The 13611-nt window shown below is 41.5% G+C and overlaps 1 protein-coding gene across 1 annotated transcript in view; it reads right to left on the reverse strand.

Annotated features, from left to right (window-relative positions):
• Positions 1 to 10210: 10210 nt before the first annotated feature.
• ST3GAL1 (ST3 beta-galactoside alpha-2,3-sialyltransferase 1) overlaps positions 10211 to 13611 on the reverse strand; it is a 32145-nt gene continuing 28744 nt past the window's right edge. The window contains exons 5-6 of the mRNA XM_044684407.1: positions 12809 to 12928; positions 10211 to 11197 (exon numbers count right to left, since the gene is read on the reverse strand). Of these exons, the coding sequence (XP_044540342.1) occupies positions 11024 to 11197; positions 12809 to 12928 (294 nt within the window). The 3' untranslated portion in view covers positions 10211 to 11023. The remainder of the gene's footprint in view (positions 11198 to 12808; positions 12929 to 13611) is intronic.

A 13611-nucleotide genomic window follows, 5' to 3' on the forward strand; every position in this document is an offset into this window, starting at 1 on the left:
TTCTCCTCCCTCTCCTTCCTTTCCTTCTTCCTTCCCTCCTTATTACTTTCCTTTTCTCTCTTCTTCTCTCCTTCCTCCCCTCCTTCCCTTCTTCATTCTCTCCTCTCCCTCCTTCCTTCTCTCCCTCATTCTTTGCTTCCTTTTCTCTCTCCTCTCCTTTCTGCCCTTCTTCCCCCTCCTTTCCTTCTCCCCCTCCTTCCTTCCCTTCTTCATTTTCTCCTCCCTCTCCTTCCTTTCCTTCTTCCTTCCTTCCCTTCTTGTTACCTTCATTTTCTCTCTCCTTCTCTCCTTCCTTCTTTCCTTTCCATAAGAGATGACTTCACCCTATGAGCCTGGTTGGGGTACAATAAGGGAGGGTCACTATTACTTTAAGATTTTACTTGGGGTTCAGCCCTTTACCTATGAAGGAGGGAATACATCTTTCTTTCATCCCCCTTACACATTAGCATACAGCTCTCAGGACTCAGGACTCAGACTGGTACTTTGAATAGTATATTTCAGATATGTTGTTTGAATTGAACAGAATGCTGTGGGCTGGCTGAGAAACATAATAAATGGAGATAACTTTGTTTCTATGAGAAAATGAAGTCTTGAATTCCAAAAGACTATCTTATAAAGACATATTTGGAACACAACCTGTTAGAGAGTTAAAAATACCTACAGTTGGGTCCAAATTAATTGGATTTTTCTGTGTAAATACTCACAGGGGCTAAAATGTCCCAAGTGGAGAAAAATCAATACTACAATGGGCATAACTTTCCCTCCTCACCACCTGCTGCTCTTGGATGTCTCAGAAACCCTTTTTCTGCACAAGCTGTGGGAAGATCTCCCCCGTCCTGGGTGCCCACAACCTGTTCCAGCTGCTTGTCTGCTCCCATCCTTTGGAGCCGCCAACTCTATTTTTTCCAGTGAGATGGAGGACCACCAGGACTTACCATCTGCTCCATTTCTATGCCCTGAAGACCCATGGCACTGCCATCTGAACCACTGATATTACCTAAGGCCCTCCGGGCCTTGTCATCTGCCTTGTAGCTGATCTTTCTTTAATTTACTCTCTCCCTCCAATAAAATAGGAGCTCCTTGAAAGCAGGTATTCTCTCTCTTTTTCTATTTGTATCCCTAGCCCTTTGCAAACTTGATATATAAGTATTTAATAGTTTTTAAATTAATTCATTCATAAGAATGTTCTCTTTTAATTCTACCATGGAGATAAAGCATTTGTTTGAGGAAGAACTTATGCCTTCATCGCCTATGGGTTCATCTGTGAAAATACTGGGTCTCTATAGGGACAATCAAAGACTGTGCAACTTGAGCAGACCTGTGGAAATTGTGAAACTTTAAGTCATTTTAAAGGATTTTTATAATATAATTATATGTAACACACTACATATACAGATCATATTATTTTTATATAATTATATATGATACAAATATTATACTATATTAATATAATAATCATTAAAAATTATTAAAATTGAATTGCTAGGGGCAGCTAGGTAGCCCAGGGGATAGAGAGCCAGATCTGGAGATGGGAAGTCCTAGGTTCAAGTCTGGCCTCAGATACTAGCTGGGTGACCCCAGTTGCCTAGCCCTTACCGCTCTTCTGCCTTGGAATCAACACTTACTATCTGTTGTAAGAAAAAGGCAAGGGTTTAAAAAAAAAAAAAGATGAATGCACTAACTCTTCTCCTCTCCCTCTCTCCAGATGTCACAGAGTCAGAACAGCCCTGGAAGTCACCTAGTTCCAACCCTTCGAGGAGGAATCTGAGGGTCAGAGAGCTGAAGCAGGGTATAAGGTCACCCAACCAGGCTGGGGAAGCCGGTATTAAAGACAAGCTTGCCAACCCCTACCCATTTGCCAGCTATTTACACTATTTACCTCTCTGGGCATGTTTCTTTATTTGGGAAAAAAAGGAATTAATAACCCTTGCATTACCTCCCTCCCTGGGATGTGGGAAATGATCTGCAAGCCTGAAAGTACTTTGGAACTAGGAGGAATTCTTCTTCCTGGGACTTTGTCAAGCAGAGGCAGGATGTCAACTTCAACTCTGGCTTCAGAAACTTACCAGCTGGGACAATCCTAGAGGCCATTTTGACCTCTCCCTGCCTCAGTTTCCTCATCTCTTAAATGGAAAGAGCAATAGCATCTCCATCTTCAGGGTTGTCGTAAGCATACAATTAGATATTTATGAAGCATTTTGAAAACCTTAAAGCACTCTATAAATGTTAGCTATTATTCTTTGTTAAAAATAAAATTAAAAACTTTTTTAAATAAAAAAGTATTTTTTTTTCTAAATCTTAGTTCCGCGGATCCGTCTGCCTCCTGTTCTGCTGGGCCTCCCCGCTTGCACCGCATTGTGGGAAAGGCCTCCTCAGCCTCCCCCTCTGGGTCTCTGGCTTGACATGAGCAGCTGCTCCTGGATTTATCCCACAGAATGGCCATTATAGTTGATGAAAATGCTCAGCCCCAAAGCCTCGGGGAAGAGGAATAGCCAGGATAAGTGGAGCTTTAATTAATGCCGCTGGGACAGAGCTGGGGTCCAAGCGGCTCCTGCAAGCGGCCAACGTCTCTAATGATGTTCTTAGGAAGCCAGGGCCGGGGATGGAGGCTGCCCCAGAGACGGGGCTGAGCGGCTCCGCGCCTGCCAAGTTGTTTAAAGGAGGTATAAATCCACCCGGCCCAGAAAACAAGCCCAGAAGCAACGTCTGAACGGCTCCCCTGAGCCTGCCCGGGCAGGGGATAAATAAAGGAGATCGTTACCCAAGGAACCCAATCAGGAAATGAGGCAGATGCCAGTGGGCTGTATTTACAGCTCAATTGGAGACACTTTAAATTCAGTCAGACCCTTCCAGAAACCCCGCGCATTCCCGTTTCCCGGCTGTCTCTCCCCGTCTGAGCGAAGTTTGGAATACCTGGTCCCCGGTGGGGTGGGGGTAGGGGGGAGCCGAGGGAGGGAGCTGGGTAGGATGGTCCGCAGGGAAGAGGAAGGACCCAGGTGTCATATTTGCAAAGATTATGGCATTAGATCCTAAGACAACTCCGGGAGCGAGGCGCTGTCATCATTCCTCTTCTACAGGTAAGAGAAGAGAGACAGACAGCTCAAGGGACTCGCCCAGGCACTATTCCAATTCAGACTTCCGTCTTCCTCATTTGAGGTCCAGCGCTCTCCCCACTGAGTGACCCAGCTGGCCTCTAGGCAAACATCGGGTCCGTGGAAGGATTTTCTAATAAATAGCACTAAAGCGGGCTGAACTTTACTAGAAGGTCATCTTATTTTTAGTTTAATGATTAAATTCAATTATTCAAATAATTAAATTAACTTAAAGGTGTGATTAAAAAGCTAATTATTCGTAATTCATGGATTCCCCATCCTCAGCAGTCTGCAAGCAGAGTCCAGGGGGAGCTCTTCTCACCAACCTCATAGAGGGAGCTCCTGTTCAGGCAGAGGTTGGCTGCCATCCTCTCTGAAGTTCTACTCCACTCTGAGAGTTCCCTTTGTGCCGAGGCCCGCCCCAAATGGGTTTCCCTCCACACCTCCCCTTCTCTGTCCCCACACAGTGACAGGGACCAACCTGACTGGGCCCAAGCTGGCCTTCCGCTCCCTTCCCACTTAGATGCATCCTTGCACATAGACACCCTCTATAACCCCCCCACACACACACACGTATAGAGTCTATATAAAAAACCATATATTTGGCCATATAGATAACTTTATATGTATAAAACCTTCTATATAGACCTATATATATAAACCCTATATATAAACCTAACCACACATATAAAAACATATATGTGACTATATATAACCTTATATATAAAACATTTATATGACCATATATAACCTTATATATAAACATATGACCATATATAATCCTATATATATAAAACCAAATATATAAAATATATACGACCACATATATCTATAAAATCTTATATATATATAGTAGCACACATATAAAACCATATACATAACCTTATATATAAAACATTATATATATCCCTATATATAACCTCATATATAACTATATATAGTATATATGTGAAACCATATATATGGCCATATACGACCACATAATATTATATATAACCCTGTATATAACCTTATATATAACTATATATATTATATATGTGAAACCATATATAACCACATATTATATATAACCCTATATATAACCTTATATGTAACTTTCTCTCTCCACATTCCCCCATCCACTTAATTTGTGTATTTTTAAAATTTACAGATCTGTTTATAGGTTTTTTTTTCCTCCAATAGAATATAAGCTTTTGAGAGAGGTTTCATTATCTTTGTATCACCAGAGCCTAACACAGTTTCTAACACATATCTGTGGTGAGAATAAGTTTTAATATCTCATTAAGATGGTAGGAATATTTTGTTAATTTTAAATAACCTGCTAATGTGTTGAGAACAAATTCTGAGACCTCAAGTTAGTGTGGTGATAACGATTCTTGTTTAACCTCCTTTTTGTGATTGAGCTGTTTTGGGTTTCTTTACGCGGTTTTTTTGTTTAAGCTGTGTGGCTGATGTAGTAGACAACATGTGTATATTCTTAAAACAATTGATAAATCTGTGTAAATCCTTTGATGAGACAGACCACCAATGAGAAAGTATTATAAACAATTTTATAGCTAATTTTGAAATATCACTTAAATTATATATAAGCAACTTTAGCTAAAAGTATAAAAAACACCCTTGAGATGCCAGTCCTCAGTTCGTTCCTAAATTGAGAGTAGGGTGCTCCCCAAACCTAAGATTGGAGGAGTCACTGGGCTGGAGGGAAAGGGTGATTGGGTGATGGAGCCTTGGAGAGTGGCCAGAAACCCATCTTAGAGGAAGAGAGACCTTTGGATGGGCAGAGAGGGGGTCTAGTCTAGTAAGAAATAGACTTATGGGAACCTCTAAAATGTGGATGTAGTAGGGTTAGTTTTAAAAAAAGTATTGTTTGCATTCTTTGATTAATAAAGTTTGATTGTATTAAAAAAGTGTTTCCATTGCACTAGTTAGTATATATAATGGGTAAATCCGGTATGTTGTAAATGACCAGATCAGAGCTTTAATAAATGTGAACTGAATTAGTTTTTTTTTTTTAATTGAATTAGCCTTTTTTCGTGAGAGAAGAGGGAGACAAAATAGATTTTTTGTTCATTAAAAAAATAAAGTAGGGGGCAGCTGGGTGGCTCAGTGGATTGAGAACGAGGCCTAGAGATGGGAGCTCCTAGGTTCAAATCTGGCCTCAGACACTTCCTAGCTGTGTGATCCTGGGCAAGTCATTTAACCCCCATTCCCTTGTCCTTACCACTCTTCTGCCTTGGAACCAATACAGAGTATTGATTCCAAGATGGAAGGTAAGGGTTTAAAAAAAAAGGAAAAGAAAAAATAAAAAATAAAGAAAATTAAATTAATAAATTAAATTGCAAAGTTAAATTAGTTAGAGACTAGGGCCTAAGTTCAAACCTTGCTTCAGATACTTAGCAGTGTGACTAGGCAAGTCACTTAACCTCTCAACCTCAGCTTCCTTACTCCTAAAAATGGGGATGGTAATAGCACCTACCTAACAGAGAAGCTGTGAGGATCAAATGAGTTAACATTTGTATAGCAATTAGCAAGCTGTAAAAAAGTTATAGAAATGCCTATTATCATGATCATCATCATTATTATAAATGAAATATTAAATGTATACATTAGAGCTGGAAGAAATGTTAGGGACTTGAGGGGATGTTTTGGGTTTAGCACCAATTCAGCTCTCAATTTCTACCCCTTCTTCATCTCCATCTCCAGTCTTAGACCAGAAGAATTGAAATCCATGAAATGTAATGGACTTCAAAGTTCTTATTCACCAAGCAGTGGTGACCCTTCCTTTGGGACCTTCTGTAAAACTTGGTTTGTTGGTCTCTTATGGCATTTAGCAGAGGTACGAAGGACTTCTGACATCCTCTAGTCCAAAACGAATATAATAATTCTAATATCTAAAACTACCATTTACAAAGATTTTGGTTTTCTTTTTTTTTTTCACAAGGGAAGGAGAGAAAATAGATTTTTTTTTTGTTCATTGAAAAAATAAAGTAAATAAAAAGAAACTTAGTCATCCCAGACAGAGACAAAAGTACAATTAAAAGGCAATAAAATAGTTCTTTATTTTAATTCTGATTGGATCATTGAAAATGTTTAACAATAAATAAAATATTGCTGAGATGAGCTGTTCAAACTCCTCTCTCTTCATTCCAAATGTTTATTAGCTGTTAATGCTTATCTGCAAAGCAAATCGAGATCAAGACAAAGTAGAAACAAAAGCAGGGGTGCAGCAAAGAACATTTTTTGTAAAAAGTGCTTAAGAAACTTTGGCTTTGAGAGTGAATCCTGTCCAGAAGTGCTTAAGCTACTTGTGTGAGGGGAGAACAGTGCACAGCCAGGTGTTCGGTCCATGCTGGTGCAGGTGCTTCCTGGGCTGGTCTGAGAACCAAGAGAGTTCTTGGCCCAGAGGCCACTTGGCCAGCATCATCCCAAACCCATCAGTCTTGATTCAGATGCTACATACTGCACTCAGCTTCCTGTTTGAGCAGTAGGGGTTAGTTTCAGTTTATGAACAAGGACTGTTTTTGCCTTTCTTTGCAGCTCTAGCACTTGGCACAGTGCCTGGCAGAGAGTAGGCACTTAATACATGCTGGGTGAGTGGGGCAAGTTTCCTTTTTTCTTTCATCCTCAAACATGTGGGACTATCACTGACCACAAGGTCCATGTCTCAGGGGGTGGCTTCTGGAAGGGGGAAGGTGTCCAGTCTTTGGAAAGGGTAGAAAAATGACAATCCTCAGTGCATTCAACATGCACCTTTCACTCCTCTAATTCACCCCATTCATGACTAACAGTAGCACAATGGAGTAAATGCAATCATCAATTATGGAGCTGGAAGGGACCTTGGAGATAATCTAGTCTCACCACTTCATTTTATGGGGAAGGAAACTGAAGTCTAGAAGCAACAAACCTCAATCAAAGTTGCATAGGATTTAAGCCCAGGTCCTCTAGTCACTAAAGCCATGCCCAATATTCCTTGTAAACCTTCAAAATTCCCTCCTCTTCCCTTTTCATAGCCAATGAACGGCTTGAATAGCATATCAGCAGAGTTTGCAGATCATGGCCAGTTTCTAACTTTTCTCATTCTTTGAATAGCCCTCTGAGATCAGAGACAGTGAATTGTCTGCTCTATGGCAACCCTCTGGTTATCACATGGCATTTTTTTGGGGGGAATATTGAATAAGGAGGTTATTCCTGTTAGTATCCTTGACTTTAGTTACTGGTCCACCTTGGAACCATGAGTTTCTAACACTTGAATGTTCCTTCTGAACTCTGAATACCATTAATTGGAATAATGTCCAGTGACTTGAGATGTTATTGGTAACCTTGGTTATCTAATTCCTACCTAATACAACCTCTGGCTTGTCTGGACCAGGTCTTTAGGATCAAGGGCTGACCACATTGAAAAGACCTCCTTGATTGACAGAAAGGAGTCATAGAATCTCAGCTCTTTAGGAAAGATCCTGAGACTTTTTTTGCATTAGCTGAATTTTCAAATAGAAGAAAGCCTCCTTAGAGTGCCAGTGACCAGAAGGCTCAGGGAATATATTGGAGTTTTCTTTTGGGAGGTGGGTGGTTGGGATGCACTCAGAATTTAGGATGAAGAAGCAAATTCAAGGACTATAAAACACAATCAATCAGGAATTAAGAGACTCTTGGTCTAGTTCTGGCTGTGACATTTAATAGTTGTGTGACCCTGAATGAGTTAGTCTACCTCTTGGAGGTTTCAGTTTCCTTATCTCTTAAAAAAATGGAGGCAGTTGATTCCATTGGCTCTAATGTGCTTTTTTTTTTTTTTTTTAGGTTCCCCTCTAAGCACAAAATAAGCTATTCCAAAGTCTAGTTAGTTTGTTTTTTTAGGTATAGCCTCCTTACATTGGAATACAATGAGCCCAATTCCCTATCTCAATCAATCAACAGATATTGAATACCTTCTGGGTGAAGGGAATTGTGCTGAGTGAGCCCTAAGCAGAGGTAAAAGAAGAATGGAGTGATCCATGGTTTGGAGAGAAAGTTTCCATGTATCTTACTCATGGATTACAATAGACATCTGGTGCTGGGCAGCTCATCACCCCAAAGGAGAATTCACTTGTCAGTCACAGTTCCTCAGATGGCACAGACCGTGGGTGGCACCAGGTGTCCTGCCCCCATTCATACTTTTGGGTCCTATAGTTACATCTCAGAGACCTGAACCCCTCCAAGGGGGACATCCATTTCTACCCAACCTCAAGACTATTCACTAAAGCTGGAAAGTGAACTCATCCACTGTAGAAGGATCTGGCTCCTGGATGTGTTCAAAGAGAACCTGGATGACCACCGGTCAGAAATATCCTAGAGAAGATTCACATTTCAGGCGTGGGCTGGACCAGAGAGACTCTGAGGCTTCAGGATTCTCAAGATTTTCTGTCTTCAAGATTCTAGGACTCTCCATAAAGGATGGAATACAAAGGGTCAGGATAGGTAGGTGGTTTGGTAGAAAGAGAGCCAGGCCTGGAGGGAAGATGTTCTGGGTTCAAATCTAGCCTCAGACACTTCTTAGCTGTGTGACTGGGCAAATGACAACCCCAGTGGCCTAACCCTTACCATTGTTCTGCCTTGGAACTGCTAGTATCAATTCTAAGACAGAAGGTAAGGGATTTAAAAAACAAAAAACAAAAACAAACAAAAAAAAAAAGGGGGTCTTCTTTCTTTCAAAATTTACTAATGTACTTAAATAATACTAGTAGGACAGCCATTGATCTTCGTATCCATTCCCCTATTCAACCATAAACTTCATGAAGGCGGGGGTCTATGCTTTCTTTCTGCTAGCACTTAGTACAAAGCTGTCTCAGCGCAGAGTAGGAACTCAGTAAACATTTATTAACTCTTAGTGAACCAGAAGAAGGAACTCACCAAAGACTCTCCTCCCCAGGAATACTCCTAAATCTTCCTGTTAGCCAATATTTTACTTTCTATTAAGGAGGAGCCCCTCCGTGGAACGTAAGCTCCTTCGGGGTAGGGATGATTTCATTTCTGTCCCTGTGACTCCAGTGCCAAGCAGGATGCATTGGGGATGCTCAAATGCTTGTTGGATGGACTGACCTGGAGTCATACCCTCAGACGCCGAGGGATGAGCTTCACGGAAGGAGTCGTAGGAATGGAGTCTTACCGGGCAGGCCTAATTCTAGGGAATCCTGCCACAACATAGCACGTATTCAAAAGCTTCCTCCGAAACAGGGACTTGGTCAGCCAAGAGGAATGGTGTGGCGCAGACCAGAAAACTTTGCCCAGACCATGCTGAGAGCAGGGAGCCTCTCGGATGGTGATGCCCCAGGAAGAGCCTTCCAAAGCATCAGTGCCCCCCAAGCACCATGTCTGCCAGAATCAAACCAGAAGTTGGGGGAAGCCTGAGCAACCCCATAAAGCTGCAGCGGGGATAATTAAAGCCCCACACAGGATGTCATTGAGACATGGATTCGGTTCATTTTTCCAAGAATCAATAAATAATTGAGAAAGAACACAAGTGGGGAAGGAAGGAAGAATTGGGCAGAGGAGATGAGAGCTAAGTGTAACTTCTGACTTCTCCCACACTGTCCATCACCTCCCCTCAGAGGGCGCAGGCCATGGGTGGCACCGGGGGCTGCATCCCCACTCAAACATCTGGGTCCTGTGGCTGTATCTCAAAGACCTGCACTGTCTTGCCGCGGTATGCCCTTCCTTGAAAGGCATGCCGACTAGATTTTAAATGGTCCACACATTTTGTCACCATAAGTCTTATTTTGCTCTTTCTAATTTGGGAACTGACTTTTGAGCCACAAAAGCTAAGGGGAGAAGCGATGGGCCTGGGTGGGGGGTGGAACCTGATTGTTTCCCTCACTCCCTCTTTCCTCCCCCGGTAGGCTATGGGTGCGTTGTTTAAAACGCTGCCATGGTTTGGGGGGGATGTCACATTTCCATGGTCTGAGTCACCTACTGACCCCAAGAGGTTAATATGGGGCTCTTGCCTCATTTAGCAAAGTAACGTAGGTTGGTTTCCAAAATAGAAAGGCACGTGGAATAATTAAATGTCCAGTCTGCTCCAAGTTGAGAAGGATTTCAATCAACACCTATTTTTCCCAAAACAACATTTGCTTTAACACTGATTTTCCAAAATAATATTTACTTTAAAAAACAAACGGAGAGAGCATGGTGGAAGAGCAATCAGGGCTACATCGTGGATGTAAACCTCCTCCCATCCTTTCCCAGATTCATGTCAGAAGCATTGGATAATGGTTTTGATAAAAGCTTTGAAACCAGAGGTCCTTTTCTCCCTGTGAGGGCCAGTGTATGAACGTATAGCAAAGACCTTTTGATATTGCCAAGCAGGAAGCCAGACACTGGACCTGCCTGGTGAGATACCAAAAGGAAACCAGCCTTTTCCCATGAATGCCGAAGCAGACCAATGAGGTAATCTTGAAAATTTTAAGAAATTATATTAATAAGGACGGTTGTATTTCTTTCTGAATCCTGGTTCATTCATCTGGAATCTTCTAATAAAGTCTCTTTTCCCATCTTCACTGGGAATTCCTTGCTTTATTTCAGGAAAGTGGGAACGCCATGCCTGGGGTCAAATGTCTCTAAACCTGGCCTGTATTTCTTTCCAGAGGTAGGAAAATCATGTTCAATCATTTGACTTCTGCCCAGCATCTGCCCACTTCTCCCCACCACCTCCCACCCACCCTGTCCCAAACACTGATTGAGCTGAGATTCTCTGTCCATTACTGATTCTTGAGGATTGTCTTGTAGTCCCAAAGGAAATCAAACAAAATGTGAAACAGATACAGCCCATCGGTCCAGCTGCCATTCACGGCCTGTCACATCCTTGTGGCTCACCGACCCCGAAGAAGGAGACAGGAAGGAGCCAGAGGCTGAAATTACAGAGAGTGATCCACTGGGGGTTCTGGCCTGGCCTGGGGTCATCTCCCCTTGAAGATTCGTATTTTGTTAAGGGATGCTAGAGTGGAGGTCACATTGGATTCAAAGTCACCATCGTGCACCCCTGTTTTTCGGAAAGCTCCAGCTGAAGGGTTATTCTCCCAATAGTGATGCCAGTTTCCTTTACTGTCTGCCCCAAAACCATAGAGATCCACCTAGAAGAATACAGGAAAAAATATTTAATTCAATGGAACAAGCATTTATTAAGCTCCTCCTATTAGGCACTGTGAAAGAAGACACTGAGAATACAAAGACAAACACACACCAGCCCTTGCCCTCAGGGGGTTATAGCCTACTTGGGAGGGAAGTGTAGGCACATGAGTAAATAGAAAATATAACAGAAATAGTGTTTGAAGAATGACTTGTGTAAGTACACCTATAGGGAAAGAACTAATAAATAGAAATAAGAAAGATATTGTTTTATATATACATCTCTTTTTTTTTTCCTAACTGATGCCTTCTCTGGTGTGGGAAGGAGAGAGAGGAAAGGAAATGTCTGGGAATTTTATTGTAACAAACAAATTATTTTTTTAAAAAGAGAGGGAAAAGAAGAAAATGTATAATGTAATTTCAGAAGAGAAAGTCCAGATCACCCAACTCACATGTTTCCTCTCAACAAACCCATCCTCTTCCAGGGGCCACTATTCTTTGACTATTCCTGGAAAAGATTTCTGGTTGGTGTTTGGGGAGAGTGGGTTGAATATTCATAGTATGCTATGAGCCATCATTGTAGCACTGCAGCCAAATAGAAGAACTAGTTCTGAGAGGGCATTAAGGAAGGGCATAGTATTCAGAACAAGGGAAGTGAAGGTGCCACCTCCCTGATTCCATCTATGAAGACAAGATGCCATTTTTTTTTTTGGTGGGGGGCCACGTTTGAGGAAGCTTAGGGGGCAAACAACATGGTGACTGGAAGCCACTTGCTGGCTGTGAAACCTTTGAGAAATAAACTTCTTTGCTCCCCACTCGGGATCCTCCTCTAAAAAATTAGAGAATGGCTTCAATAGCCTCTAGTATTCCTTCTCACTCTTTAACCTAATGATCCTATGAACTAGCATCGATAGGTATCAGTTAAAGAGTATTGGTTTCAAGGCAGAAGAGCAGTAAGGGCGAGGCAATGGGAATTGAGTGACTTGCCCAGGTCATGCAGCTAGGAATTATCTGAGGCCAGATTTGAACCCAGAAACTCTCATCTCTAGGTCTGATTCTCTATCTCCCCCAACTTTTTTGCTAGCTCGCTTCATGGAGAAGTTCCTCTCAAAGCAGCCTATCCCAGTTCCTGAAAGTCAAACCCGTTCTCTCCCCATTCCTTAAGATGTGCCTTTAAAAAAATATTTAAAGCAACACTCAAGAAGATGAATGAAATTTCTATCCTTTCTTTGTCAGTAAGTCAACAAGTTAATAATCAGCCATCAAAATCTTGTTGGTTTCTCTAGACTCTTGCCCTTCTCATCTTTGCCTTTTGGTTTCGTCTCAGCTCAAGTCTCTCCTCAGACCTTCTCCTCCTTAATCTTAAGGCCGTCCCTCTGGGAAGATCTCCAATTTACCCAGAACAGATCTTGTCTGTACAAAGTTGTTTCCAATTTGCCTCTCCCATTTGACTGGAGGCTACTTGAGATCAGGAAGTACTTTTTAGTTTTTTCTTTGTATTCTGAGAACTTAGCACAATGCCAGATACTTGTTAGACACTTAATAAATGCTTTTTAAAATTAAAACAGAAAGAGCAGGAGTGAGTTTTCTGCTCATTGAAAAGTAAAATGATTTACCTTGTCACAGATGTGTAGAGAAAGAATCACAGAGAGAATTCCAGTGGATGGGTACCTTCCATGGGCCTGGAGCCAGTTGTCAAAGACATATTTGATGAATGCTGGATGATAGATGAGGATCTGGGTCGAGAGGAGAAAAACATGTTGGTCAGCAAAATAATGAGGCAATGTGGCATGCTGGGAAGAAAGTCTCAGAACAGAGGGGGAAGTCTTGAGGCCTGGGTTCTAGTCCTAGTTCAATATACTGGCTACCTACCTATGGGATGAATCATTTGCTCTTGGCCTTAGTTTCTACATCTCTAAAATGAAGGAAAGGGATGGATGATCTTTCTGAGACCCTTTCCACAGCTAAGATTTTGGTTAGCCTAAGGTCTCTTTTAGCTCTAACATTTTTTAATTAATGAGTAATTTTAACATTCATTAAAAAAATAAGTCCCCAATTCTCTTCCTCCCTCCTGTTCCTCATTCACTGAGAAAGTAAGCAATGTGATATCAATTATACATGTGAAATCATGCAAAACATTTTCATATTAACCATGGTGCAAAAAAATGTGTGAAAAATAAAGAAAGTGAAAAAAATTGTTTTAATCTGCACTCTGAATTTATCAGTTCTTTTTCTGGAGGGGATTAGCTCCAATAATCTATATTTTAGCCCTTCCAACTTTAAGACTGTTTTCTAAGGTCTAAGGAGAGGAAGAATGATTTAAAACAATGATAGTATAGTCAAATAGAAATGGGGATCACCAATTCCAACAGAAGGATCCCTGTGGGCCACATACGGGCTCAGCTTTAAAATGTCATGC

The sequence above is a fragment of the Gracilinanus agilis genome, chromosome 1, assembly GCF_016433145.1.
Source record: "Gracilinanus agilis isolate LMUSP501 chromosome 1, AgileGrace, whole genome shotgun sequence".
Taxonomy (NCBI): Eukaryota; Metazoa; Chordata; class Mammalia; order Didelphimorphia; family Didelphidae; genus Gracilinanus; species Gracilinanus agilis.